The following is a 27974-nucleotide window of genomic DNA, read 5'->3' as shown; positions in this document are numbered from 1 at the left end:
TGACGCCATACAGCAGGACCCCGCCTCTTGTGTTGGCGCATGTGCAGTGTAGGTCCCGCTGCGGGACTGAGGCAGTGTTACTGAGTGCGGCTTCGGTGGCTGAAGGAACAAGAACAGGAGCCGCTGGAAAAGCTGAGCAGGTCCGGCAGCTCGTGTCGGGAGGAATGTGAGGAGGTGTTTCGGGTCCGGGGATCCTGCTTCAGAACAGGACCAGGTTTCAGGAACATCCCGGGGAGGTCGCCAGGCCCGAGCGCCAAGACCTGGCTCCTGCCCCCGGGGAGAGGAGATAGTGAGACAGGGTAGGATTGGGAACCGCGGGAGGAGGGAGACTGGGGAGTTTATAAACTCCTAGGGGGAGGCCTCAGGCCTCGGGAAAAAACCCACCGGCCCAGTGTTTACTTCACTGGGGAAGGACCTCTCGGGTTGCCCAGGCAACCGGCCGCCATCTTTGTGTGGGTCAGGCGCCTGTTGTTTTGTGGCGGGGAGCGCGGGCGGCCATCTTTGTGAGGGTCAGGCGCCTGTTGTTTTGGGGCGGGGAGCGCGGGCGGCCATCTTGGTGAGGGCACCATCAACTGTCATTGAGAGAGTCACAGAGATGTACAGCAAGGAAACAGACCCTTCGGTCCAATTCATCCATGCCGACCAGATATCCCAACCCAATCTAGTCCCACCTGTCAACACCTGTCCCATATCCCTCCAAACCCTTCCCATCCAGATGCCTTTTGAATGTTGCAATTGTACCAGCCTCCACCACTTCCTCTGGCATCTCATTCCATACACACACCACCCTTTGTGTGAAAAAGGTGCCCCTTAGTCCCTTTTATATCTTTCCCCTCTCACCCTAAACCTATGCCCTCTAGTTCTGGACTCACTGACCCCAGAGAAAATACTTTGTCTATTTATCCTATCCATGCCCCTCATAATTTTGTGAACCTCTATAAGGTCACAAGACCAGAATTGCACGCAATATTCCAACAGTGACCTAACCAATGTGGGATATATGTAAAGCAGTGTTACTTCTGTAATCATAAATTGCTTCTGCAAGGTAAATGAACTCACGCCAGTGTATAATTGTTTCAGCCAAGACCTGAGTTAACAAGAATGAAAACTATGTGAAGCAAATATATAATTGTTTTTGTATTAGCTAAAATGTGCATACAAGAATGAAATGTGCCTGCAAACAATGGTAGATGTTACAGACTAATAGATAAGGTGCTGTGAGGGGAGGGGGTTAAGCTAGCTATGCCTGTACAAACAGTAGTTATAAGCATCTGTTTCCTGCTTCTGCGAAAACAAGAACAAACCACAATCAAGAGGTCATAAGGTTCTAGCAAGCAAGGAAGCAGCTGGCAGTAAAGGAGGCTATACCTAAAAATGGACCACAGCAGGATGTGGTCAAATGGCCTTGTGAGGCCAGAAAAGCATTTTGTCACAGATAAGGCAAAAGATAAACAAGAGTAATGGACGCCGGTCTTAGAGACGTGGGAGATGTAAACAGGGGAGGAGCAATGGGAGGAGGGAAGAGGAACGAATTACATAAATGTTGTGTACTCGTTAAACACCGTGTTTGACTATTTTGTAAATAGACACCACACTCCTCTTGCAAGAGCGTATAAACGATATAAACGATACTACTGCTTCAGTTCTTGTCTCGGACTGAAATTATTGAAGTGAGTGAGCTTTGTTTCTCACACTAATGTCCTGCACAGCCGCAACATGACCTCCCAACTCCTGTACTCAATACTCTGACCAATAAAGGAAAGCATACCAACCACCTTCTTCACTATCCTATCTACCTGCGACTCCACTTTCAAGGAGCTATGAACCGGCACTCCAAGGTCTCTTTGTTCAGCAACACTCCCTAGGACTTTACAATTAAGTGTATAAATCCTGCTAAGATTTGCTTTCCCAAAATGCATCACCTCGCATTTATCTGAATTGAACTCCATCTGCCATTTCTCGGCCCATTGGCCCATCTGATCAAGATCCTTTTATAATCTGAGGTAACCTTCTTCGCTGTCCACTACATCTCCAATTTTGGTGTCATCTACAAACTTCTTTGCAATCAAATAATTTATGTAAATGACAAATAGTAGTGGACCCAGCACCGATCCTTGTGACACTCCACTGGTCACAGGCCTCCAGTCTGAAAAACAACCCTCCACCACCACCACTCTCTGTCTTCTGCCTTTGAGCCAGTTCTGTATCCAAATGGCTCGTTCTCCCTTTATTCTAACCAGTCCAACCAGACTCTGCCCTCATCAATCCTCTTTGTTACTTCTTCAAAAAACTCAATCAAGTTTGTGAGGCATGATTTCCCACGCACAAAGGTGTGTTGACTATCCCTAATCAGTCCTTGCCTTTCCAATTACATGTATATCCTGTCCCTCAGGATTCCCTCGAACAACTTGCCCACTATCGACATCAGGCTCACCGGTCTATAGTTCCCTGGTTTGTCCTTACCACCCTTAGTAAACAGTGGCACCAAGTTAGCCAACCTCCAGTCTTCCGGCACCTCACCTGTGACTATCGATGATACAAATATCTCAGCAAGAGACGCAATAATCCCTTCTCTTGCTTCCCACAGAGTTCTAGGGTACAGCGGATCAGGTCCTGGAGATTTATCCACTTTTGTGTGTTTCAAGACATCCAGTACTTCCTCCTCTGTAATTTGGACATTTTTCAAGGTGTCACCATCTATTTCCCTGCATTCGATATCTTCCATATCGTTTTTCACAGTAAATACTGATGCAAAATTCTCCCCCACTTTCTGCAGCTCCACACAAAGGCTGCCTTGCTGATCTTTGAGGGGCTCTATTCTCTCTGTAGTTATCCTTTTGTCCTTAATGTATTTGTAAAACAATCCCTTTGAATTCTCCTTCACTCTGTTTGCCAAAGCTATTTCAAGTCCCCTTTTTTGCCCTCCTGATTTCCCTCTTAAGTATACTCCTACTGCCTTTATACTCTTCTAAGGATTTACTCGATCTATCCTGTCTATACCTTACATATGCTTCCTTCTTTTTCTTAACCAAACCCTCAATTTCTTTCTTTAGTCATCCAGCATTCCCTATACCTACCAGCCTTTCTTTTCACCCTAACAGGAATATATTTTCTCTGGATTCTTGTTATCTAATTTCTGAAGGCTTCCCATTTTCCAGCCGTCCCTTTACCTGCAAACACCTGCTCCCAGTCAGTTTTCGAAAGTTCTTGCCTAATATCATCAAAATTGGCCTTTCTCCAGTTAAGAACTTTAGCTTTTAGATCTGGTCTATCCTTTTCGATCACTATTTTAAATCTAATAGAATTATGGTTGCTGGCCCCAAAGTGCTCCCCCACTGACACCTCAGTCACCTGCCCTGCCTTATTTCCCAAGAGTAGATTTAGTTTTGCACCTTCTCTAGTAGATACATCCATATCCTGGATCAGAAAATTTTCTAGTACACAGTTAACAAATTCTTCTCCATCTAAACCTTTAACACTATGGCAGTCCCAGTCTATGTTTGGAAAGTTAAAATCCCCTACCATAACCACCCTATTATTCTTACAGATAGCTGAGATCTCCTCTCAAGTTTGTTTTTCAATTTCCCTCTGACTATTAGGGGGTCTATAATACAATCCCAGTAAGGTGATCATCCCTTTCTTATTTCTCAGTTCCACCCAAATAACTTCCCTGGATGTATTTCCAGGAATATCCTCCCTCAGTACAGCTGTAATTATATCACTTATCAAAAACACCACTCCCCCTCCTCTCGCCTCCCTTTCTATCCTTCCTGTAGCATTTGTATGCTGGAACATGAAGCTGCCAGTCCTGCCCATCCTTGAGCCATGTTTCTGTAATTGCTATGATATCCCAGTCCCATATTCTTAACCATGCCCTGAGTTCGTCTGTCTTCCCTGTTAGGCTCCTTGCATTGAAATAAATGCAGTTTAATTTATTAGTCCTACCTTGACCCTGCCTGCCCTGAATGTTTGATTTGCTTCTGTTCTCAACTGTACCAGTCTCGGATTGATCTCTTTCCTCACTATCTCCATGGTCCCCCCGCCCCCCCCCACCACCACCACCTTACTAGTTTAAATCCTCCCGAGCAGCTCTAGCAAATTTCCCTGCCAGTATATTAGTCCCTTTCCAATTTAGGTGCATATCGTCCTTCTTGTACAGGTCACTTCTACCCCAAAAGAGATTCTAATGCTCCAAAAATGTGAATCCTTCTCCCATACACCAGCTCCTCAGCCATGTATTCCTCTGCTCTAACCTCCTATTCCTGCCCTCCCTAGCTCGTAGCACTGGGAGTAATCCAGATATTACTACTCTCAAGAACCTCCTTTTTAAATTCCTGCCAACTCTCTGTAATCTCCCTTCAGAATCTCAACTTTTTTCCTTCCTATATCATTGGTTCCAATGTGTACAATGACCTCTTGGCTGGCCCCTCTCCCCCTTGAGAACATTCTGCATTCTCTCTGAGACATCCTTGATCCTGGCACCAAGGAAACAACACACCATTCTGATTTTTCTCTGCTGTCCACAGAAACATCTGTCTGTACAATGGACTAGAGAGTCCCCGAACACAATTGATCTTTTGGAACCCGACATGCCCCTCATTGTATTAGAGCCAGTCTCAATACCAGAAACTTGGCTGTTCGTGCTACATTCCCCTGAGAATCCATCACCCTCTATATTTTCCAAAATGGCATACTTGTTTGAAATGGGTATAGTCACAGAAGGCTCCTACACTCACTGCCTGCCTGTCTTACTTTTCCTGGAGTTAACCCATCTATGTGACTGTATCTGAGACTTCCCCCCCTTCCTATAACTACCATCCATCACATACTGTTGCTGTTGCAAATTCCTCATCACTTCTAACTGTCTGTCCAACCGATCCATTCAATCTCATAAGATTCGCAACCAACAGCATTTATTGCAGATATAATCTGCAGTAACCCTTAAACTCTCTTTAAACTCCCACATCTGACAAGAAGTGCATATAACTCTACTAAAGGCCATTTTTGCTCCTTCACAATCTACAGATCCAGAAACTAACACCGTCTTATTCCTCTACAAAACACTGCCCCAAGTTAAATTAATAGCTATGGCTTATATTTTAAGTTTAATCAAGAGACATATCTCAAAAAACATATAATCAAGAAAGAACCCATTCTACTCGCTACTGCAGACCTTCTGTAGGTCCCACTTAAAAACAATACACTTTTCTGCTGCTTGCTGTGATCCTTGCCCAAACAGTTCCTCCAAAATCAGCTGTGAATTTCACTGTTTATTCATTTTCCCAGACGCACTCCGAATTCCAGCGATACATGAATTCAAACAGCAAAGGCAGTAACTGTGCAGGTTCACTGCGGTATCTTCTGGAAGAGAATTCCAACCTCGTGGTAACCTCGGCCTTGGTTGAGCTTAATTACCCATACTGTCCAGTGATGTGCAGGTTAGGGTGGTTCCCCCATACTAAATTATTGATAATGCCCAAGGATATTCTGGATGGTGTATGTTAATCACGCTAACTTACCTACAGTGTCCAGGGATGGCAGGTTAGGGTGGATTGGCCGAGGTAAATTTATCCATAGTGTTCGGGATTCTACAGGTTAGGGTGAAGATCTAGACCCCCTCAATCGGGCTCTCGGTCCAAGATCAGTTAAAAGAATCACTAGGAGTACGATCTATTTAAAGCAAGGTTACCAGTTTAATGAAATAAGGCAGCCTAGCATAGATTTATCCAGCAATACAGAGGTTAAAAGCTTCTATGTTTCGTGACGAAATTACACAATTACATTCGAAAATTACACGTTTATGTTTTTTAAGAGACAGCACAGCCTTAATTACAAGAAAAGACCAATCAAATGTAATAAGGTGACATGATTGACAGCAGGTTAATCCAATGATATTTCCTGGGAAACAGATTATTTTACTTACAAAATCATCCCATGCTTGCTAGTTCAAGGTTAGTTCGAATACCAAGTTACTTATGATTTATATTATGAAAACTCCATTGTTCTCTTTTATTTCTAAATCCAACCAACTCAGCAAAGCAACAATTCCATTTCAGTGTCAAATCATAACCTGAAGCCATTTTGTTATGTTATTTTGGATTGAAAAGCCATTTTGTGGTTAATAAAAACCTACATACACCTGTTGCTCCTAACAACAGCCTAAATTCAAATTTTAAATCCTCATCTCAATAAAGCAGCAGTTGTCTCATTACCCAAAAGGGTAAGACCACAAACGATATAATTACAGTTTTGATGACTAATAATTCCTGAAAATCCTCCTACAGAAAAAAAACTAAGAGCTACATATCCCAAAGAGTGATATTACTGTTTTGTAGAGATTTTGGATTTTTCCATTCTCTACAGCTACAGCACGAGGAGTACTTACTTTATTCGAAATATTAACCAGGGTTAGTGTAGACCAATAAGAGGCCTATCTTTGTGACTTCCTTGAGGCTGTTCAATAGATGGGTCTTTCGGTAAGAGATGCGATTATTGTCCAAGAATGGTTCGACTCATCCCATAATTGGGAAGACATGGGTGCCATTAGGGGTCAAAGAGTCTTTTACTGAAGTCAGGATGTAATAGGCCACTTCATTCCTGCCAAATATTATATTGTGACTTTGAAGAAACAAATTGTTACTGAAAGATAACATTTCCCTATCTTCTCTTTTGCGGCATGACCTAATTGGATGGGGCAAGGCTTACCAGGGCTGCCCATAGCACAACTGGTATCAAACTGGCACACAACACCTTTGGTAAAGACCATTTAGACTTGTTCTGTAAATTAACTGTTCACTGCAATAGTCATTCTTAGTAACATTCAGTCTCTCAGCAGACAAGGACATCTTCCTGGCATAGTTGGTACACAGTCTCTGGTTGCTCAGGATCGCACAGGTATACTGTCCCTTCTTGTGCACCAATTCTAGCAATGGCAAGTTCACACAGCAGGGCAAGTTCGATCTTTATCATCTCCCCCCTTGCAAGGGGCTCGTCTGATGAGCTTGCAATGATGGAGATGAACCCAGGGGGAGATGAGGATTTAAATTTTGAATTTAGGCTGTTGTTAGGAGCAACAGGTGAATGTAGGTTTTTATTAACCACAAAATGGCTTTTCAGTTTAAAATAACATATCAAATGGCTTCAGGTTATGATTTGACACTGTGAACTTGAATTGCTGCTTTGCTGAGTTGGTTGGAATTGGAGATAAGAGAACATGGAGTTTTCATAATATGAATCATAAGACAGTAATTTGCTATTCGAACTAACATTGAACTGGCAAGCATGGGATGATTTTGTTTTACGCACAATCAGTTTCCCAGGAAATATCATTGGACTAACCTGCTGTCAATCATATCACCTTATTACATTTGATTGATCTTTTATAATTAAGGCTGTGTTGTCTCTTAAAAAAACACAATTACCCAATTGCACCACGGAGCACAGAAGCTTTAACCTCCGTGTTGCTGGATAGAATTGCATCAGGCTGCCTTACTTTATTAAACTGATAACCTTGCTTTGTACAGTCCGCATTCTGTTGATTCTTTGACTGATCTCGAGACCGAGGGGTCCCGCTTGGGATCCAAATCTTCAAGGGTGGATTGGCCAGGCTAAATTCCCTCACAGTGTCCAGGGATGTGTAAGTTTGGAGTATTACTCTGGGGTAAGTGTAGGGCAATAAGGGGAGGGATATGGGTGAATTACCATTCAGAACGTTGGTTTGGACTTGTTGGGCCGAGTGGCCTGCTTCCATGCTGTGAGGATTCTTTGAAGGGAAGGGATTTTTGCAAACTGCTCTCCTTCCATCTGCTGCAGAGTTCCACTGTCGGCCTGCCCCGTTTTCGACATCACAACGCGAAAGTGGCCATATCGGTTTCAATGTAAAACACCCTCCTCTGGGCAACTCCTCATCCTGGGAGGGAGAGGGGGTTGGGGGAAAATCTGTTCACTTGTAGCAACTGGGGTGAATCTAGTGAGGGAGTCTACTCTGGCAACTCAGGTATGTGTCTTAATTACCCGGGTGAGGAGGGACGGATGATAGTAATTGGGGAGGGGGAGATACCTTTTTTTTTATGCTTCCAAGCTGACCCTCACAAGTTCGGGTTGTCCCTCCATTCTTTCCCAGTTTTCAAAACCCACCTAAGACAACTTTCCCAATCCTCTGCGTATCGGAATTGGGAGGTTATGTTGTGGCTGTACGGTACATTGGTTAAGCCACTTTTGGAATATTGTGTGCAATTCTGGTCTCCCTCCTATCGAAAGGACGTTGTGAAACTTGAAAGGGTTCAGAAAAGATTTACAAGGATGCTGCCAGCGTTGGAGGGTTTGAGCTGAATTGTTTAGGGCTGTTTTCCTGAGTGTGGCAGAGGCGTTTGTATACACCTATACAATCATGAAAGGCATGGATTGGGTAAATAGACAAGGTATTGTCCCCTGGGTTTGGGGGTGTCCAGAACAAAAGGGTAATAGCTTTCGGCTGAGGTGGATGATCAAAGATTAAAAAGAAACCTAAGGGCAACTTTTTAATTCAGAGGGTATTGAGCGTAAAGAATGAGCTGCCAGAGGAAATGGTGGAGGCTGGTACAATTACAATATGTGAATGGCATCTGGATGGTTATATGAATAGAAAGGGTTCAGAGGGGTATGCGCCAAGTGCTGGCATATGGGACTAGATTAATTTAGAATATCTGGTCAACATGGATGAGTTAAGACCATAAGACATAGGAGTGAAAGTAAGGCCATTCAGCCCATTGAGTCCATTCTGCCATTTAATCATGGCTGATGGGCATTTCAGCTCCACTTACCCGCAATCTCCCTGTAGCCCTTAAATTCTTGATCTCTCAGGGAATTATCCATCTCTGCCTTGAAAACATTTACGTCCTGGCCTCCACTGTGCTCCATGGCAATGAATTCCACAGGCCCACACTCTTTGGCTGAGGAAATGTCTCCTCATTTCTGTTCTAAATTGACCCCCTCTAATTATCAGGCTGTGCCCATGCGTCCTAGTCTCCCCTGCCTAATGGAAATACCTTCCCAGCATCCACCCTTTCTAAGCACTGCATAATCTTGTAAATTTCTATTAGATCTCCTCTCAGCCTTCTGAAAGCAAATGAATATAATCCCAGGATCCTCAGCCATTCATCGTATGTTAGGTGTATCGTTCCAGCGATCATCCATGTGAATCTCTGCTGGACACACTCCAGTGCCAGTATATTCTGCTGTTACTGCCGCTGAGTCACACCTTGAACCCTGTTTAGTGGGTGAAGTGGGAGGGGCAAGAGGATCCTTTCTGCTGGACTGGCTACTCTCACATCCACTTTACTTCCGATGGGGGCTGATGCTCTCTGACAGCACCTTCCCTACGGAATTGATCTGCAGGAGCAGATGGAGGACATTTTTATCCTGGATGGAGCGTAATGTTTGTCCAAGCACTGCAGATAGATCTGAAAAAGATACATCTTGTCTCTGTCCCATTGAGTCTCCAGCACAGGGCCAGGTCGGTTGGCTCAGTTGGCCTCTGTCAGTGTTTTCGCTCTGCCTGAACCTCTACCTACCCCTCTTCATCGTCCCTTCCCACCCCTCATCAGCAAACTGATACCCCCACTTATCGGACGTTTGCTTTCTGCCTCTGTCTAACTGCCCCCTTCTTTTATACCCTTGATGACATATATCTAATTGTTTTTAATGATAGGATTGTTCCTCTGTTTTCAAAACCATCAGATTGAAATTTAATAGGTTTTTGTAGCCAAAGGGCCTGGTTTAAATTGATTGGCTCAATTGAAAAACTGTTTTCTTGGCCTGCTAACAATACGACCTTTTGATACAAATGTTTCAGCTCTCTGTTGTGACAGTGATTCTCCTTTAAGAAGATTATGTTGTTCTTGGTATTTTTTTGAAGAGGGGTTGTAAAAGGCAGAGGTTCCAAATCATCTGGGGTTAGGGATTTTGCTAATGGCCAACAGATACTGGCTAAGGCATCAATCAGGGAAAAGGGTTTGAGATTTTTTTCTAAAATGCTTGTACAATGAAAGGACAGTTCTGCATTTTGTTTACCCTGGTTTGGTTTGAGTTTTAGCAAGCAGTCTGTCCAAAGCTACAGGGGGAAGAAAGGTACCCTGATTCAACAGATATTTCTGGCTAACTCTCTCTCCAACATCTCTCCTGTAAGAATCTGTGCATGAACTGACCTTTTTTTGCCAGAGGGGTGTGTTTATGGGAATGTTGCAGGAAATCGGAACTGCAGCTTTTTGAAGTTGCGGGGAGATTGTGTCGGTTGGGTTTTCAAACGGCTGTTATTCTACATTGTTTTCTTTGTTTGTGTTTCATTCCATGGTGTGTAAATAAATTCTGTTTTCCTGGAAACCAGCTGCATCACTCCTGGGATACCTCTGCCTAAAACAACCAGTAAAGTTAGGGTCTGGCCTTGTCCATAACACTATACCTACAAATTGTGTTTCCAGCAAGGATGTTGTGAAACTTGAAAGGATTCTGAGCTTGGAGGGTTTGAGTTATAGGGAGAGGCTGAATAAGTTGCAGATATTTTCCCTGGAACATCTGAGGCTGAAGAGTGTAGAGATTTATAAAAACATTAAAGGCATGGATAGGGTAAGTAGTCAAAATCTTTTTTCCAGGGTGGAGAAATCCTAAACTAGAGGTTTAGGATGAGGGGGAAAGATGTAAAAGGGACCTGAGGGGAAACCTTTTCAAGGAGAGGGTGGTACGTGTAGGGAATGAGCTGCCAGAGAAAGTGATGGAGGCTGGTACAATTACAACATTCAAAAGGTATTTGGATTGGAACATGAATAGGAAGAGTTTAGAGGGATATGGGCAAGTGCTGGCTAATGGAACTGGATTAATTTAGGATATCCGGTCAGCATGGACGAGTTGGACTGAAGGGTCTATTTACCTACTGTGCATCTTTTTTGGCTCTAAGTCCCTTAAAAAAAAATACCACATTGGGTTTCAGAGTTCGGTTGAGGCAATGTTACTGACAGGCCCCTCTGGTTCACACATAAACTATCTGTCCTGTTACAGAGTCAGAGAGATGTACAGCACTGAAACAGACCCTTCGGTCCAACTGGTCTATGCCAACCAGATATCCAAAATTAATCTAGTCCCATTTGTCAGCATTTAGCTCATGTACCCATCCAGATGCCTTTTAAATGTTGTAATTGTACCAGCTTCCACCACTCCCTCTGGCAGCTCATTCTGTACATACACCCCCCTCTGTGTGAAAACTTGCCCCTTTGAGGTCCCTTCTAAACTTTTCCCCTCTCACCCCAAACCTCTGCCCTCTAGTTCTGGACTCCCCCACCCTGGAGGAAAGACCTAGTGGTTTGGCCAGCTGTATCACTCCTGGGATGTCTCTGCTAAAAGCTCCTCATGCATTTTTATAAATCTCTATAAGGCCACCCCTCAGCCTCCGATGCTGCAGGGAAAATAGCCCCAACCTATTCAGTCTTTTACTGTAGGTCAAGCCCTCCAACCCTGCAAACATAGTTGTCAATCTTTTCAGAACCCTTTCAAGTTTCACAACTTGCTGCAAACATGTCGGCTTTGTTCATCTGACGTGGGAGAATTTTCTGTATGATGTCTTCTATCTGAAAGAGCCCTCCCCTATGCTGCGACAGAGGCACAATGACTTTCAAAATCCTGACAAACTGTTATCAGTCCAAGATTCATTTGTAGAAGCTTCTCAATTACATCTGTAAATGCACCAAATGTATTTAAAAATGAGTCATGAATAAAGGCTGCATTAATTTTTATTGTGAAGTTCTACTCATACATCTCAAATCAGAGCATACAAACCTGGTCAGAAGCAGCCTACGGAGTCTAAGATGCCACTGGCTATTTCCCAAACAGGACTGACTTTGCAAGAAACCATAGACATTTGAAATGAATGGGGTGCCATTCATTTTAAGATCAGGTGAACCTAAGAGGCACTGCATTACCTTAGAAATGAGAGATCCTTGACACACACAGCTGAAATCATTGCTGCGCTATTATTAGCAAATTGGAATTAAGGCTGGTGTTTTTTTGCTGGAGCAGAGGAGGTTGAGAGGCGAAGTTTATAAAATCATGAGAGGTATAGATAAAGGTAGTTGTCTCTTCCCTAGGGTGGGGAAGTTCAAGACCAGGGGGCACATATTTACAGTGAGGGGAGGAAGATTGACAAAAAGACAGGTGGGGACAAATGGTTTTGCAGAGTGTGGTTCACATGTGGAATGAACGTCCAGAGGAAGTTGTGGGCACGGGTACAATTACAACATATAAAAGACATTTGGATAAGTACGTGATTAGGGGGAAAGGTTTGGAGGGAAAGGGAGAGGTTGAATAGGTTGGGGCTGTTTTCCCTGGAGCATCGGAGGCTGAGGTGCTGCCTTTTATGGGTTTATATAACCATGAGGGGCATGGATAGGGTAAATAGTCAAGGTCTTTTCCCTGGGTTGAGGTCGTCCAGAACTAGAGGGAATAGGTTTAAAAGTGAGAGGAGAAAAATTTTAATGGGACCTGAGGGACAACTTTTTCACGCAGAGGGTGGTGCGTGGATGGAGTGAGCTGCCACAGGAAACAGTGGATGCTGGCACAATGTCAACATGAAAAAGGCACCTGGATGGGTGTATGAACAGGAAGGGTTAGAGGAATACAGGGCAAGTGCTGGAAACAGACCCTTTGGTCCAACTTCTCCATGCTGACCAGGTATCCTAAATTAATCAGACCAAAGGGTCTGTTTCCAGCACTTGGCCCACATCCCTCCAAACCGTTCCTATTCATGTCCCCATCCAGATGCCATTTAAATAATGTCATTGTAACAGCCTTCACTTCTTCTGGCAGCTCATTCCATACATGTACAACCCTTTGTGTGAAAAAGTTACCCCATAGGTCCCATTTAAATCTTTTCCCTTTTGCCATAAACCTATTCCCTCTGTTTCTGGAATGTCTAACCTCCAGGGAAATGACCTTGTCTATTTGCCCTATCCATACCCCTCATGATTTTATAAACTCATATAAGGTCACTCCTCAACCTCCCATAATCCAGAGAAAACAGCCCCAGTCTACTGTAGCCCAAACCTTCCAACCCTCAGCAACATCCTGGTAAATCATTTCTGGTGGAGAAGTCAATGATTTGGGTTAATACCTGAAACACTGACATCACTGCTGGTGCTGCCTGGCTTGCTGTGTTCTCCCACCCTCCTGCTTGCCTACTTTGGATTCCAGCATCTGCAGTTTTTTTTGTCTCTAACCAATGGCAGAGCAGACTCGATGGGCTGAATGGCCTAACTTCTACTTCTACAGGCTTAGGTTTGTGCGGATTGTTTCAGTGGGAATGTGCAATCCCAGGCTCAACGAGCAGCAGCGCCCAATGGATCAAAGTTCATAGAATCACAGAATCCATACAGTGTGGACACTGGCCCTTCAGCCCAACAGGTTCATACTGACCCTCCAAAGAGTAACCCACCCAGACCCATTTCCCAACCCTATTACTCTACATTTACCCTGACTAATGGACCACACCTACACATCCCTGAACACTGGGACAATTTAGCTTGGCCAATCCACCCCAACTTTCACATCTTTGGTTTGTGGGAGGAAACCGGAGCACCCAGAGAAAACCCACGCAGGCACAGGGGGAGAATGTGCAAACTCCACACAGACAGTCACCCCAATGGTGGAATCGAAGCCAGGTCGCTGGCACTGAGGCAGTGCTGCTAACCGCTGAGCCACTGTGGGTGTGGGGTGCAGTCCAGCAGAAAACAAAAAAAAAGCCCATCGACTCTTCCACCACACCCACTGCCAGAAAGGGCAGGAAGTTCAGTCCTGGGGGTGATCCACAGCAACCTCACCGGCAGAATCAGATTGTTGGGAGCGCTGGTGTCCCCGCTGGTGCCTTTGCAAGTTGCAGAACTGAGTGAAGGCCTTCCCGCACTCAAGGCAGCTGAAGGGCCTCTCCCCAGTGTGAACCCGCTGGTGCTTCAGCAAAGTGGAGGCCTGGGTGAAGGCCTTCCCGCACTCAGGGCAGCTGAAGGGCCTCTCCCCAGTGTGGACTCGCTGGTGCTTCAGTAGGTCAGAGGAATTGCTGAAGGCCTTCCCACACTCGGGGCAACTGAAGGGCCTGTCCCTAGTATGGACCCACCGGTGGGTAAGCAGGTTGGAGGCATGTGTGAAGGCCTTCCCACACTCACGGCAGCTGAAGGGCCTCTCCCCTGTGTGGACCCGCTGGTGGGTCAGCAGGGCAGAGGAATCGCTGAACCCCTTCCCACACTCTGGGCAGGAGAATGGCCTCTCTCCGGTGTGGACACTCTGGTGCCTCAGCAGGGTGGAGGCCTGGGTGAAGGTCTTTCTGCACTCAGGGCAGCTGAAGGGCCTCTCCCCCGTGTGGACCCTCTGGTGGGTCAGCAGGGCAGAAGAACTGCTGAACCCCTTCCCACACTCTGGGCAGGAGAATGGCCTCTCCCCGGTGTGAACCCGCTGGTGCTTCAGTAGGTCAGAGGAATTGCTGAAGGCCTTCCCACACTCGGGGCAGCTGAAGGGCCTCTCCCCCGTGTGGACCCGTCGGTGCCTCAGCAGGGTGGAGGAACTGCTGAATCCCTTCCTGCACTCAGGGCAGGAGAATGGCCTGACCCCAGTGTGACTGTGCCGATGAGCCTCCAGGGCAGACGGAACACAGAAGCCTATCCCGCAGTCACCACACTTCCACGGTTTCTCCATAGGGCAGGATTCCTCAGGTTTCTCCATGGCCAAAGCTTCAGCTGCACACAAATGTGTGTACAGCCTCTACCTGCTGTGAATTCCTTTCCAGGCCGTATAACTGTTTTAGGTTCCACACTCAGTGCAACAGTAGGGACTCTCGTCCAGACCCAATGATGCTGAAAACGTACTGAACCACAAAGCTTTGCTCTTTTCCACAGAATCTTAGTCAAAAATAGTCACAGTCGCAATGGATTAAGCGACTGTCAGACATTGACGTGAAAGTGAGGACTGCAGATGCTGGAGAGTCAGTGTCAAAGTGCGGTGCTGGAATGGCACAGCAGGTCAGGCAGCATCTGAGCAGCAGGAGAGTCGACGTTTCGGACATAAGCCCTTCGTCTGTTGATTTTTAAACTTCAGTCTTCAGATCAAATACTCTGTAAAAATAAATTACAAAAGTGATCACTGTCAGTCCAGGGTAAGAATTCAGAACAAGCTTCTATTTTGTGCAGAACATTTTTTTCCTTTATTATTCCACAAAATTGAAAGCACCATCCCACTCATACACTCCCTCTCTATTCTCACTCCGCTCTAACTCATTCTCCTGAAGGTGCTGCTTCAGGATCTTACAGGGGCAGAAAAGCAAAAACATCAAGACTTACATCCCTTTTGAATTTTGGATAATTCCACCTGAAAGTTTATATTTTCCACGACATTGGGATACTGCTCCGAGTGAGCAGATCTGATTTTGGGAAGCCAAAAGAACTGTATAAATTCATGATGAACCTGCAATACAGCTTCATTACAAACAACCAGACACAAAATGATTAACGTCCTGGGGGGGCATCAAGGCACTGACACCAACACCAGTGAGAAAGTGAACATACAGATGTGACAAACATCAGTCTTTCATCTTTTAGAATGGGTTGCAGGTAAAATGAATATATAAATCCCAGATCTTCTTACAGGTCACCTTCTCAAGATAACAAGGTTTTGTAACAAAAGGTGACATCTCAGCTCAGACAATGCATTAAAGGTGCGAGGTTAAGTGTCTGTCTGCATCCCAATATTGAATCAGGCTGGTTTTCTTTGACAAAGTGGAATTTACAAAATATATATATTCACCGCCTATATTGACTGCCTGCAGATTTGCAGTTTTTGAGCAAAATCGAATTTTTGGATCAGAAATTAGCTAGCTGAAAGAAGACAGAGGGTGGTGGTTGATGGGAAATATTCATCCTGGAGTTCAGTTACTTGTGGGGTACCGCAAGGGTCTGTTTTGGGTCCACTGCTGTTTGTCATTTGTGAAAATGATCTGGATGAGGGCATAGAAGGATGGGTTAGTAAATTTGCGGATGACACTCCGGTCGGTAGAGTTGTGGATAGTGACAAAGGATGTTGTAGGTTACAAAGATACATAGATAAGCTGCAGAGATGGGCTGAGAGGTGGAAAATGGAGCTTAATGTGGAACAGTGTGAGGTGATTCACTTGGGAAGGATTAACAAGTATGCAGAGTACTGGGCTAATGGTAAGATTCTTGGTAGTGTAGATGAGCAGAGAGATCTTGGTGTCCAGATACATAGATCCTTGAAGGTTGCCACCCAGGTTGACAGGGTTGTTAAGAAGGCATATGGTGTGTTAGCTTTTATTGGTTGAGGGATTGAGTTTCGGAACCATGAGATCATGCTGCAGATGTACAAAACTGGTGCGGCCACATTTGGAGTATTGTGTACAGTTCCGGTCACTGCATTATAGGAAGGTCGTGGAAGCTTTGGGAAAGGTTCAGAGGAGATTTACTAGGATGTTGCCTGGTATGGAGGGAAGGTCTTATGATCAAACGGTGAAGAACTTGAGGCTGTTTTCGTTAGAAAGAAAAACATGGAAAGGTGACTTAGTAATCAGAGGGTTAGATAGTTTGGACAGTGAATGCCTTTTTCCTTGGATGGCGATGGCTAGCACGAGGGGATATAGCTTCAAACTGAGGGGTGATAGATATTGGACAGATGTCAGAGGTAGTTTCTTTAGTCAATAGTAGGGGTGCGGAACGCACTGCCTGCAACAGTAGTAGATTCGCTAAATTTAAGGGCATTTAAATGGTCATTGGATAGGGATATGGACGAGAATGGAATAGTATAGGTTAGACGGTCTTCAGATTGGTTCCACAGGTCAGCACAACATCGAGGGTCGAAGGGCCTGTACTGCGCTGTAATGTTCTATGTATCTGCAAATATTCTGAAAATATAAGTTCACCCCATAGACTTTTATATACGTGTGCGCATGCATGAGAGAAAGCAAATGTCTATTTCTGTGCTGTTTATCTCTGTCTAGTTGATAACAAATGCTTTATTTCTGAGGATATAAATATTGTTACAAATCAGAGCTGTGTAATAATAGTTAGATGTAAGTGAGAGAGAGAGTTCCTCAAATTGGGCGCTATAAGAATCCTGGGAGACCCTTTATTTCTGGTCTACTTCCTAATGAACAAACATTAAGCATTGTCACCTTTTTTTTTGTTTAATTTCCCTGCTACGACGAGTCTCTCTGTCTGGATGGTTGACAGGCTGGGAAATTGTGGGTTAGGCCTTGATTGGCTGAATATTTTATTGATCTGGAATGTATCAAAGATGGGGGTGGGGTCAAAACTTCAGCAGAAATCCAGCAGAGCTGACAAAAGTTGACATAGAACTCTGTAGGAACAGGGAGATCAACAGAGGACAGAGAAATCAGGACCTGAAATCCAATCTGACACCAGACTACCATGTTATCAGTGCTTTGATTAGTAGTGCCAACCCTCTACCTTAACCGAGCTTCTCATTCAACTTGAATTCCATGTACCCCCTTGATATTCAGGATCCAATCCTTGTCATCCTGAAGCCATGTCTCTGTAAGGTGTCACTGATCATAAGTATTCTTTTCTGTGTGCAGTCAATTCATTCACTTTATTATAATGCAGCACACATTCAGATACTGAGCTTTTAGTTTTTTTTGTGATCTTTAGAATCCAGCTTTGCTTGCTGGTACATTTCTCCTCCTTGTCCCTTTCTATCGTTCTTGAAAGTTCATTTTCCATATCACTACATTGCTCACCTGCCATAATTTGGATTGGCCAGGCTAAATTGTGTCCAAGGATGTACAGGTTAGGTGGGTTACCCATGGGAAATGCAGGGTTATAGTTTCAGAGTAATAAATGCAGGAGTAGGCTATTTGGCCCATCGAGCCTGCTCCTCCATTCATTAAGATCATGGCTGATCTATCCATCGTCTCAGCTCCTCCTCCCTGCGTTATCCTGACTACCTTTAATTTCCCTACCCTGCAAAAACCAATCCAACTGTGTCTTGAATATACTTAATAAAGCTGTCTCTACCTCTTCCTCAGGCAGAGAATTCCATAGATTCACTACTCTCCAGGAAAAGCAGTTCCTCCTCATCTCAGTCCTAAATCTACTCCCCCTAATCTTGAGACCAAATCCCTAGTTCTAGTCTAACTCACCAGCAGAAACGACTGGACAGGATAGGTGGGGTGGGGTGGGGGTGGGTCTGGGTGGTATGCTCTTCGGAGGGGTCAGTGTGGACTTGATGGGCTGAATGGGGCCTGATTCTGCACTGTAGGGATTCTATGATTTACCGCAGTTGTGTGTGCCCCATATCACAGCACCCAGAACTTCCCACCTTCAGCAAATTGAAAGACAAGTCCCACCCTGCCCTCTCGTATGTGTGTTATCTAAATGCTTAATCGTTTCTAGTGAATACAGCCCACACCTCCCGCTGCTGGCAGTCACCTTTACAATGCTGATGAAACAATGCAATACCTGCAGTACTGAAAATTGTAAGGCTTCTAACGATACCAGTTACTGATTCACTGCTCCTTCTGATGAACAGCGTTGGAAATACAATGTTGGAGGCTGAATGAAATAAGCAGTTTAAAACAAAACCAACCTAACCCTTCACTAGGCTCCCTGCTCAGCACATTGTACTTACTGCTAGTAAACCTAGCACTTCATCCCCACAGTGCAATTAATTCCCGCTTTCCAACCAAATCCCAGATGTGCTCCCTCACTCAGTTGCTGTCTCACAAATGAAAGCTTTCATTGTAACTTCTTCTGCTCCCAGGAAGGGCAAAGTATCTTTGAAAGCTGCTCCTGAAATTCTAGTCTTCACAACTACACTTCTACTTTCACAGAAGACGATTAGAATCATACAGTAAGGAAACAGACCCTTCGGCCCAACTCGTTTGTGCTGACCAGATATCCTTAATTAATCTAGTTCCATTTGCTAGCACTTAGCCCATACCCCTGTAAACACTTCCTCTTCATGTATCCATCCAGATACCTTTTAAAATGTTATGTACCAGCCTCAACCACTTCCTCTGGCAGTTCATTCCTTACAGACATCACCCTCTGCGTGAGAACGTTGCCTCTCAGGTTCCTATTTCCCCTCTCACCTCAAACCTATGCCCCATACTTTTGGATTCCCATATCCTGGGGAAAAGATCTTGGTGATGCTCCCTATCCATGACCCTTCTGAACTTCTATAGGGTCACCCGTCAGCCTCCAACACTCCACAGAAAACAGCCCCAGTCTATTCAGCCTCTCCATGGAGCTCAAACCTTCCAACTCTGGCAACAGCCTTGTAAATCCTTTCCGAACTCTTTCAAGTTTCACAACATCTTTCCTACAGCAAGGAGATCAGAACTGAGTGTGGTATTCCAAAAGCGGCCTAACCAATGTCCTGTACAGCCATAACATTACCTCCCCACTCCTGTACTCAATGAACTGCCCAATAGAGGAAAGCATACCAAACACCACCTTCACTGTCTGATCTACTTGCGACTCCACTTTCAGGGAACTATGAACCTGCACTCCAAGGTCTCTTTATTCTGCCACACTCCCCAGGACCTTAGGTATATAAGTATGCCCTCATTTGTCTTATCAAAATGCAACACTTCATATTTGTCTAAATTAAACACCATCTGCTACTCCTTGGCTCATCACATCTGATCAATTCTAATTTATAATGAACTTCCTTTCCTCTCTCATTCCCTAAAAGCAGAAACTCTCCATCCCACACACTCCCTCCATTCTCACTTTGCTGAACCTAATCTCTGCTGTACCTCATCCTGAAGGGTCTGGTTCATGCTGGTTAACAGGCCCACACTCAGGGGGAATCTAACTGAAACATACTGAATACAGAATTGCCTGGACAGAGTGGTCATTGGGAAGATGTTTCCATTGATCAGAGAGTCTAGGACCCGAGGGTACAGTCTTCGAGGAAAGGGGAGACCTTTCAGAACGGAGATAAGGAGAAGCTTCTTCAGCCAGAGAGTGGTGAATCTATGGAATTCATTGCCACAGAAGGCTGTGGAGGCCAGATCATCGAGTATATTTAAGACAGGGATAGATAGGTTCTTGAATATCAAGGGGATCAAGGGTTATGGGGAGAAAGCAGGAAAATGGGGTTGAGAAATTTACCAGTCATGATTGGATGGCAGAGCAGACGCGATGGGCTAAATGGCCTAATTTCTGCTCCTATGTCTTATGGTCTTTGCATGTGAGAACTGGGAGCAGGAGTAGGCCATTTGGTCTTTCGAGCCTGCACCAGCATTGAACAGATCATAACTGGAAATGAATATCCCTACATCTGGGTGGTCAGGCTGGGACATTTTTCACTGGAGCATAGGAGGTTGAGAGGTGACCTTATTGGGGATTATAAAATCATGAGGGGGAATAGATGGGGTGACCAGTGGGTATCCTTTCCCGAGGGAGGGGGTTTCAAGATGAGGGAGCAAATTTTGAAGGTGAGAGGAGAAAGATTTTAAAAAGACACAAGGAGCACTTATTTTTTAAGAACGTGGCTTGTGTGTGGAATGAGTGTCCCAAGGAAGTAGTGAATGCAGGTACAGTTACAATGTTTAAAAGACATTTGGAGAAGTACATGAATAGGAAAGGTTCAGAGGGATATAGGCCAATCACTGGCAGATGGACCAGTTTAATTTGAGAACATAGCATGGACTCGTTGGACTGAAGGGTCTGTTTCTGTGCTGTATGATCCTGTATCTGTACTGGTCTTAAAACCATTTTCTTGGAGATCCATGATAGCAGTGGTCTGAGTGGTCTGCTGTGCTGGGCTCTGCCATACCCCCTGGCAAGGTGGACCTTGACCCCCCCCCCCCCCAAAAAATTGCTAATATAAACATACTGAACATCTGGACTTGCTATAATTGTGATTTGACAGCTTTAAGACCAGAATGAAAGCAAATGAAGGAAAGGCGCTGAAAGTGGTGCAGCAGGTAGGGCACTCCCCTACTGCATCAGGGGTGCATGGAGCCATTGCTCAAACTCCCAGGGCAGACCCTTTGGGTTTAATGGGGCAGCAGTTACTCTGGGAGTTTGGCAAACTCTGAGAAAAGATTGAAGCAGCGGTGGAACCACTATCTGCCACGCTGGAAAAGCATGGTCAGGAAATTCAAATGTTGGACCAAAGAGAATAGGCAGAGGAGGAGAGGACCGTGGCACCGGAGACCGTGGCGGAGGTCTCGGGAGGAAGGATCCGAATGCTGGAAGACCAGGTACGGGTCCTTCAGGAGCAAGTGGGCGACCTGGAAAACAAAAGTAGAAGAAAAAGCTTACAGCTCTTGGGTCTTCCGGAACGCGAGGGCAGTGAAGACCTCGTTGGATTCCTGGAGAAGTGACTCCCGACATTCCTGGGGCGGGAGTTGGAGTCGGGCCTGTTGAATGTGGAGTGGACCAACGGGATCACAATGCGCAGGTCCAGGCCGGACCCACGACACCGCACGGTCCTAGTGCAACTCCTGCATTACAAAGAAAAACAGTTAGTGACTGAAACAGCAAGAAGACTGGGAAGTGATCCAGAGGCTTTAATGCACAAAGGCTCAAGAATAATGTCTTTTCAGGACTTCTCAGGTCCCAGAATTAAGAAGAGAAGGGATTTGATGAGGTTGAGAAAATTAAGGGATCTGAACAGTCAATATTACTTCAGGTACCCTGGCCGTGTTGCATTTCTCTCATGGACGGGCGGTATATAATTTTGATTCAGCAGAAAAAGCAAAGGACTATGTGAATTCTCTGAATTAAAGGACTCCAGTCGGGGTGGAGGGAGGGGGCATTGTTACAGACAATGGTACAGTTTTTTTGCCCCTTCCTGTCTCCTCTCTCCACTTATTTTGTGGTTATCAGTTTTATACCAACTGCCTTGAAGTAAAACCAGAATGATTTAGTATATCGGTCAGTTGGATATTATCTGGGGCCTTTGTTTTTTACTGCTGTCCTTTTGGTTTTGGACTAGGGGTGGTTCAGATGTATGGAGAAAGGGTGTGTTGGGAGGGGGGGGGGGGGGTGGGTGGGAAATGGACATCCATTGTTAACTCTCAGAATGTAAATAACATGTTTTTCATCTGTGTATTCCCTGGGGCTAGGGCACGGCCTCAGCTGGAAGGAGCCGGGATGGTAGCAAGGATTGGGAGGAGGGCACCCTATTGGCAGGGATGAGGGAGATCTCGAATGGTATTGGGGGTTATTTGGGTGTTTGCTTAAGTTATATGTAGTGGTTAGTTAGTTTTTTAGTTGTAGTAGCTTTTACATTTTATACATTTATTGTCTTTGTCACTCGCCTCACTTCAGATAAGCTTCCTCCTCTCGGGAAACCACGGGCTGTTCTGGATGACCATGGCTAGTGATTCGTTCAGGTGGTGCACCTGGAATGTAAAAGGGAGCCATTCCCCCATTAAAAAGAAAGAAGGTTCTGTCAAACCTCAGGAAGGAAAGGATGGACATCGCCCTGCTGCAAGAAACACATTTAACCGATAAGGAACATCTGAAACTGCAGCAAGGGGGGTTATGATAGGGTATTCTTCGCCTCCTTTAGCTCCAAGAGTAGAAGAGTGGCTATATTGGTAAGAAGGAACCTTCCTTTCCAGGCAATTGAGCAAATTAAGGACAAACATGGACTGCCCATCGTTCTTAAAGCTCAATTACATGGAGAAGAGTATGGTGTCCTGAATGTGTACCCCCACCCCCCCACCACCCTCCACGTGCACCCTCTTACATTTCTGATTGATGCAGTTGCTATATTAATGAGTCTTGGGGTGCACAGCACGATCATAGGAGGGGATTTTAATCACCTAATAGATCCTGAGGTAGACAGGGTGACAAAGGGCCTGGCATGTATGACTGCACAATCTAAGCAGTTGGTGGACATGATTAGTTTCACTACAGTGTAGAAACAAGCCCTTCGGTCCAACAAGTCCACACTGACCCTCCGAAGAGTAAACCACCGTGATCCATTTCCCTCTGACTAATGCACCTGACACCATGGGCAATTTAACATGGCCAATTCACTTTCCCTGCACATCTTTGGATTGTGGGAGGAAACCGGAGCACCTAGAGGAAACCCACGCAGACACGGGGTGAATGTGCAAACTCCACACAGACAGTTGCCCGAGGCCGCAATTGAACCTTGGTCCCTGGTGCTGTGAGGCAGCAGTGCTAACCACTAAACCACCGTGTTGCCCCAGTGTGAGGAGTTGGGGTTAGTGGATGTGTGGAAGCACCTCCACCCAAATGGAAGAGACTTTACTTTCTGTTCCAACCCACACAAGTGCCACACGCGAATTGACATTTTTTATGCCATTGGATTATTTGGACAGGACATTGGCTTGTAAAATTGGGCAGATAGCTGTCTTGGACCATGCGCTAGTGTATTTCGATGGTAAAATCATGGGTGGTGGAATGGATGGCACTGGCACATGGACCCATTCCTGTTAAGGGACAGCAAATTCGTTGAGTACATCACAAGAAAGTTCAGGGCCTTCTGGAATATCAACTCCAGTCAGGCCAGTAATCCGGCAATACTGTGGGAGGCCACTAAGGCATATTTATGAGGCCTAGTTATTTCGTATTCAACAACTAGAAGGAAGCAGAGGGAGGAGCAACAACAGATGCTGAGAAAGTATATTATATTAGGCCTTCACTGGTCAAGCTGCAGCTCTCCAGGCTGCTCTCGACTCATTACACACACAGGTGGCAAAAAAGGGTCCCCTTTGCCAAACAAAGATTGTTTGAATTTGGAGAACCTGCCCCTCCCCAGTATAAAGGCGGAACAGGTTTCCCTGTTGAATGCACCTATGATGATACAGGAGGTGCAGGAAACAATAAAGCATCTCCAGAGTGGCAACACACCGGGGTCAGATGGATTCCCAAGTGAATTCTATAAGGAATTCATAAATGCCACCTCTGGGGATGTATATCAACTCATATACACAGGTTTGTCTTCCACCCTCTCTTAGGGAGGCTAATATTTCCTTCATTTTAAAGAAGGGGAAAGAGCTTGAAGAATGTGCTTCATACAGACCCATCTCACTGTTGAATGTAGATTTTAAAATTCTACCCAAGATACTGGCCTTGAGGTTGGAAAAGGTGTTGCCCTATATTATGAAAGAAGATCAGATGGGTTTTAAGGACCGTAGCTCCTCCAACAATATCAGGAGCGTACTGACCATAGTGCAGGTATGCCAGCAAAGATTGATCCCGGGTTCAGTGGTTTCCCGAGACGCAGAAAAGGTGTTTGACCGGATAGGATGGCTGTACCTGTTTGGGGTCCTCAAGCGTTTTGGTCTGGGGGGGGGGGGGGTCCTTTGCTAGACGGGTAGTGGTGTTGTACAATGATCCTAAAGCAGCAGTCATCACAAACAGCACAAAGTCAGATAACTTTCATACTGGGAGGGGTAGTCGACAGGGGTGTCCTCTTTCACCACTGCTATTTACCTTGGCAATTGAGCCATTAGCTGAGGCTATCAGGTGGGATCCTGAAATAGTGGCGCCAGAGGTGGGAATGGGCAAGCATAAGATCACACTATATGCTGATGATGTCCTTTTGTTCTTGGTCAATCTGGAGGAGTCAGTTCCTCGATTGATTCAAACAATTAATGTGTTTGGCAGTTTTCGGGCTACAGGATCAACTTTAGAAAATTGGAAGCCAAGCCGGTGGGGGGATTAGTGGAGGTGCCTGATCTGAAGGATAGAATGCAGTCCCTGTTTAGATGGTCATCAAAAGGATTTTTTGTATTTGGGAATGTTTATTACTCCTGCTTTCCACCAGCTGTATAAAGCTAACATGTACAGTTACTGGAGAGGATAAAGCAGGATTTGCAGATTGGGAGGGATTACCGTTCCCCTGGTTCGGCCAAATTACCCTGATTTAAAATGAATGTTCTTCCTCGCCTGTTGTACCCCATGAGAATGCTTCCGTTGTTGCTACCCAGATGAGTATTACTGAGGCTTGATGGTTGGCGAGGTTATTTTATTTGATGTCGCAGGTGCCCCCTAATTAAATTTACCAAATTGCAGCTCTCGCAGAATGAGGGAGGGTGGACCTTCCGGACTTGAAGAGATATCAAATAAGCGCTTTGTTAGCATATGTGGGTGACTGAGCACAGAGGGATTTGATTTGACGTTGAAGCCTCAGTTGAGATGTCCCCTCAGTTCATCTATTATTCATGGATAAGATGAAATCCATAACCGAGCAGTGTAAGAATTCAATCATTTTAAATACAGTGAAAGCCTGGAGGATAATGAGACAAGACAAGGGCAATTGGCTTAAGACCTCGCCGTTTACCCCATTGGTGGGAGTCCAAGGATTTAAACCTGGGGCAATGGACTCCGGCTTTAAGTCATGGGAGAATAAGGGAATCTCCTGTCTGGGAGATTCATGCAAGGGGGAGGTCTTGATGACATTTAGCCAACTAAGTCAGAAATATGGATTGTCTAATAGGAACCTTATCCGTACTTTCAGATAAGGGATTATATACAGAGGAAGACCACACTCAGCTTTACAGGTCAGACGTGGAGAAAAGACTGCTCCGGTGTACAGGCGCTCTTTCAGTTAGTACTTTGTATCATTTACAGAAGAGACGTGCCTTAAGGGACATGGAGGGACTCTGTAGGACGTTGAATCAGGAGCTCGGAGAGGATATTTCATTAGAAGTATGGGAAGATATATGGGAAAATGTAAGGAAAATTTCAATATGTAACAAAGCACAGACCATTCAATTGAAGAATTTACACAGCGCTCATTTGACGTTAGAGAGGCTAGCTAAGTTCAAGAGAGTGGCATCACGAGGGTGTCCCAAATGTAAAATTAATATAGGCACTCTCACACACTGCTATTGGTTATGTTGTAAGATCCAGCGATATTGGAGTGCTATCGTAAGGGAGCTGAAGGACATCCTGGGGATTGAAATTAAAGTGGATCCTACTTCTGGAGTTGCCAAATCTGTCTTTCTGGGGGAACAGGGAACAGACTGTGTAACATTCTTACCCACTGTGCAAGGAAGAACATTTTTGGACGTTGGAAAATCCCCCAGGGCTTATGGGGTGGCATAGGCTGGTGATGGAACATCTCCCCCAAGATTACCTCACAAGTATGGTGCAGTTTTACAAGACATGGCAGCCTTTCTAAATTATATTGATGCAGACTTATCGGCAATATTAATTAGGGCCGTGGTATAGCCATGGGAATCAGTCTGGGCACCCGTGGGACCCTGGGAGGGGGAGGCTGGGGAAAAAGAATACGGGTACAATAACTGGTGCTCCCAGGGATGGGAACCTCAGTGGAGGTGTAGTGAGTGAAATAGAATAAAGTAATGTGATATAATTTGAGTTAATTTGAATTCAGTTTAATTTAGTTTTTATTTAATTTGATTGCAGTTTAGTTTAAGCTAAGTTTGTTCTGGTAGAATAGTAAGTAGTTCATCATTAATAGTATTGTGATATGACATTGTTGCACTGCATATATCTTTCTATTTTGGTATTGTTCTTTTTTGTCTATAGATGTTTTGTGAAAGATCTGAAAAAGTTTCTAAAAATATTTTTGAAAACAAACACATTTTCTTGCCTTCCCCGATAAATAATTTTGAGATTCAAAAGTCAGATGAACTCCGCTTTGAATATATTCAATGTCTCCCTAACTGCAGGAAGACATCCCCACTTCTGAACGCCATTCCTCTTGCTAACATATCACTTGCAGTGCTTGCTGCACCTATCTGACAACTGGCATTGACTGGAGTAGAAAGCCTGAGTAGAAGGTAGCCGAGGCACCTTTGTACATCTACTCATCATTCCTGATGAAGGGCTTTTGCCCAAAACGTTGACTGACCTGTGTTTTTCCAGCACTAAATTTTTGACTCTGATTCCAGCATCTGCAGTCTTCACTTGCTCCACAACCCAATATATCACCATTTAAACAACGTATCTCCTTTCTGTTATTTTTTACAGGAAAGGCTATAACTTCACAATGTGTTACTGCATTTGCCAAATAAGACACATACCTAAATCAACTTTGCTGCAAGTCAAGAACTGAACGCCAGAATGAAAAAATAAAATGGAAAAGAGCGTGTTGTACTCACAGATTTTGGACAGACGGAAGAAGTTGAAGTTCAATCTTCATTCAGAGAGAGAGGAGCAACACCAGCTTCACAAGCTCATGGTCCAACTTCCGCATTCAGATATGGGCGGGGGGGAGTAATCAAAAGCCGGAGGACCACATTCTTTCCGGTCTTCCAGTGCTCCCTATTGGTCCAGCAGAAGAATGTCGTGCGCTATTTCCGCCGGCAGCGAAGAGCATGCGCAGTATTTTGCTGACACCGGCGTACATGCGCAGTGCTTGCTGACACCGAGAAGCATGCGCAGAATGCTCAATGGAGATGCTGGTGCAACTGACAGATTTACAGTGTCCAAATGCCAATAAGAAAAAACAGTTTTTTTGTTTCCCTGGGACTCAACAGTTTATTCCTTTTTCATTTTTTCTGGCTGCTCCACATTTGTATGTCTTTTCCCCAGGATAGAGGAAGTCCAAAACTACGGGGGCATAGGCTTAGGCTGGGAGGGAAAAGGTTTAAAAGGGACCGAACTGGTAACATTTTCACGCAGAGCCAGAGACAGTGGTCTAATCTGGAACAATTACGACATTTAAAAGGCATCTGGATGGGTATATGAATAGGGAGGGTTGAGAGAGAGAGATGGGCCAAATGGTGGCAAATGGATCACGAGATTAATTTAGAATATGTGGTTTGCGTGCTGTGCGTCTCTATGACTCTATTTGTACATAATCTGAACCAAGACTAGGAATAGGCCATTCCACCTTTACAGCCTGTCCTCAACTGTGGCCTAACTGTACAGACTTCAATGCAAGTTTCAGAAAGGTGTCTGCACCTTTTTAAACAATTGAACATGCTTTCAGACTTTACCAATGTTTCTTAATAAATCATTTTAGCCATT

General features: G+C 44.9%; 2 protein-coding genes and 1 long non-coding RNA gene across 5 annotated transcripts in view; 2 read left to right on the top strand and 1 right to left on the bottom strand.

Moving 5' to 3' along the window:
* The window catches only part of LOC148143647 (uncharacterized), a 267997-nt gene that overhangs the window by 109961 nt on the left and 130062 nt on the right, over positions 1-27974 (top strand). The gene's annotated exons all lie outside the window — the stretch shown is intronic.
* On the top strand, positions 66-27974 carry LOC148143649 (uncharacterized). Its single transcript, XR_015751298.1, has 2 exons — positions 66-299; positions 26973-27974. It is a non-coding gene; the product is annotated as an uncharacterized LOC148143649 (long non-coding RNA).
* LOC148143650 (uncharacterized) lies at positions 11744-27187 on the bottom strand. Of its 3 annotated transcripts, XM_087974436.1 has the most exons (4): positions 27104-27151; positions 22313-22396; positions 21312-21493; positions 11744-15122 (listed from the first exon to the last, which is right to left on the bottom strand). In XM_087974436.1, the coding sequence occupies exon 4, from the start codon at positions 14731-14733 to the stop codon at positions 13810-13812; it is 924 nt and encodes a 307-aa protein (XP_087830562.1). In that variant the 5' UTR covers positions 14734-15122; positions 21312-21493; positions 22313-22396; positions 27104-27151; the 3' UTR covers positions 11744-13809. The 3 variants fall into 3 exon arrangements, with proteins under 3 accessions (XP_087830562.1, XP_087830561.1, XP_087830563.1); XM_087974435.1 differs by lacking the exon at positions 22313-22396 and having other exon boundaries at positions 27104-27187; XM_087974437.1 differs by lacking the exons at positions 21312-21493; positions 22313-22396 and having other exon boundaries at positions 27104-27163.

Source organism: Chiloscyllium plagiosum, unplaced genomic scaffold (genome assembly GCF_037043375.1).
Source record: "Chiloscyllium plagiosum isolate Xiang-an unplaced genomic scaffold, Cpla_swu_hap1 HiC_scaffold_27, whole genome shotgun sequence".
In the NCBI taxonomy this organism is placed as follows: Eukaryota; Metazoa; Chordata; class Chondrichthyes; order Orectolobiformes; family Hemiscylliidae; genus Chiloscyllium; species Chiloscyllium plagiosum.
The sequence above is the reverse complement of the archived record's forward strand: the minus strand, read 5'-3'. Positions and strand labels throughout refer to the sequence as shown.

What these genes read in the sequence shown, in the direction of transcription:
- LOC148143650 (XM_087974435.1), bottom strand. Translation starts at nt 14,733, where the DNA reads ATGGAGAAACCTGAGGAATCCTGCCCTATGGAGAAACCGTGGAAGTGT.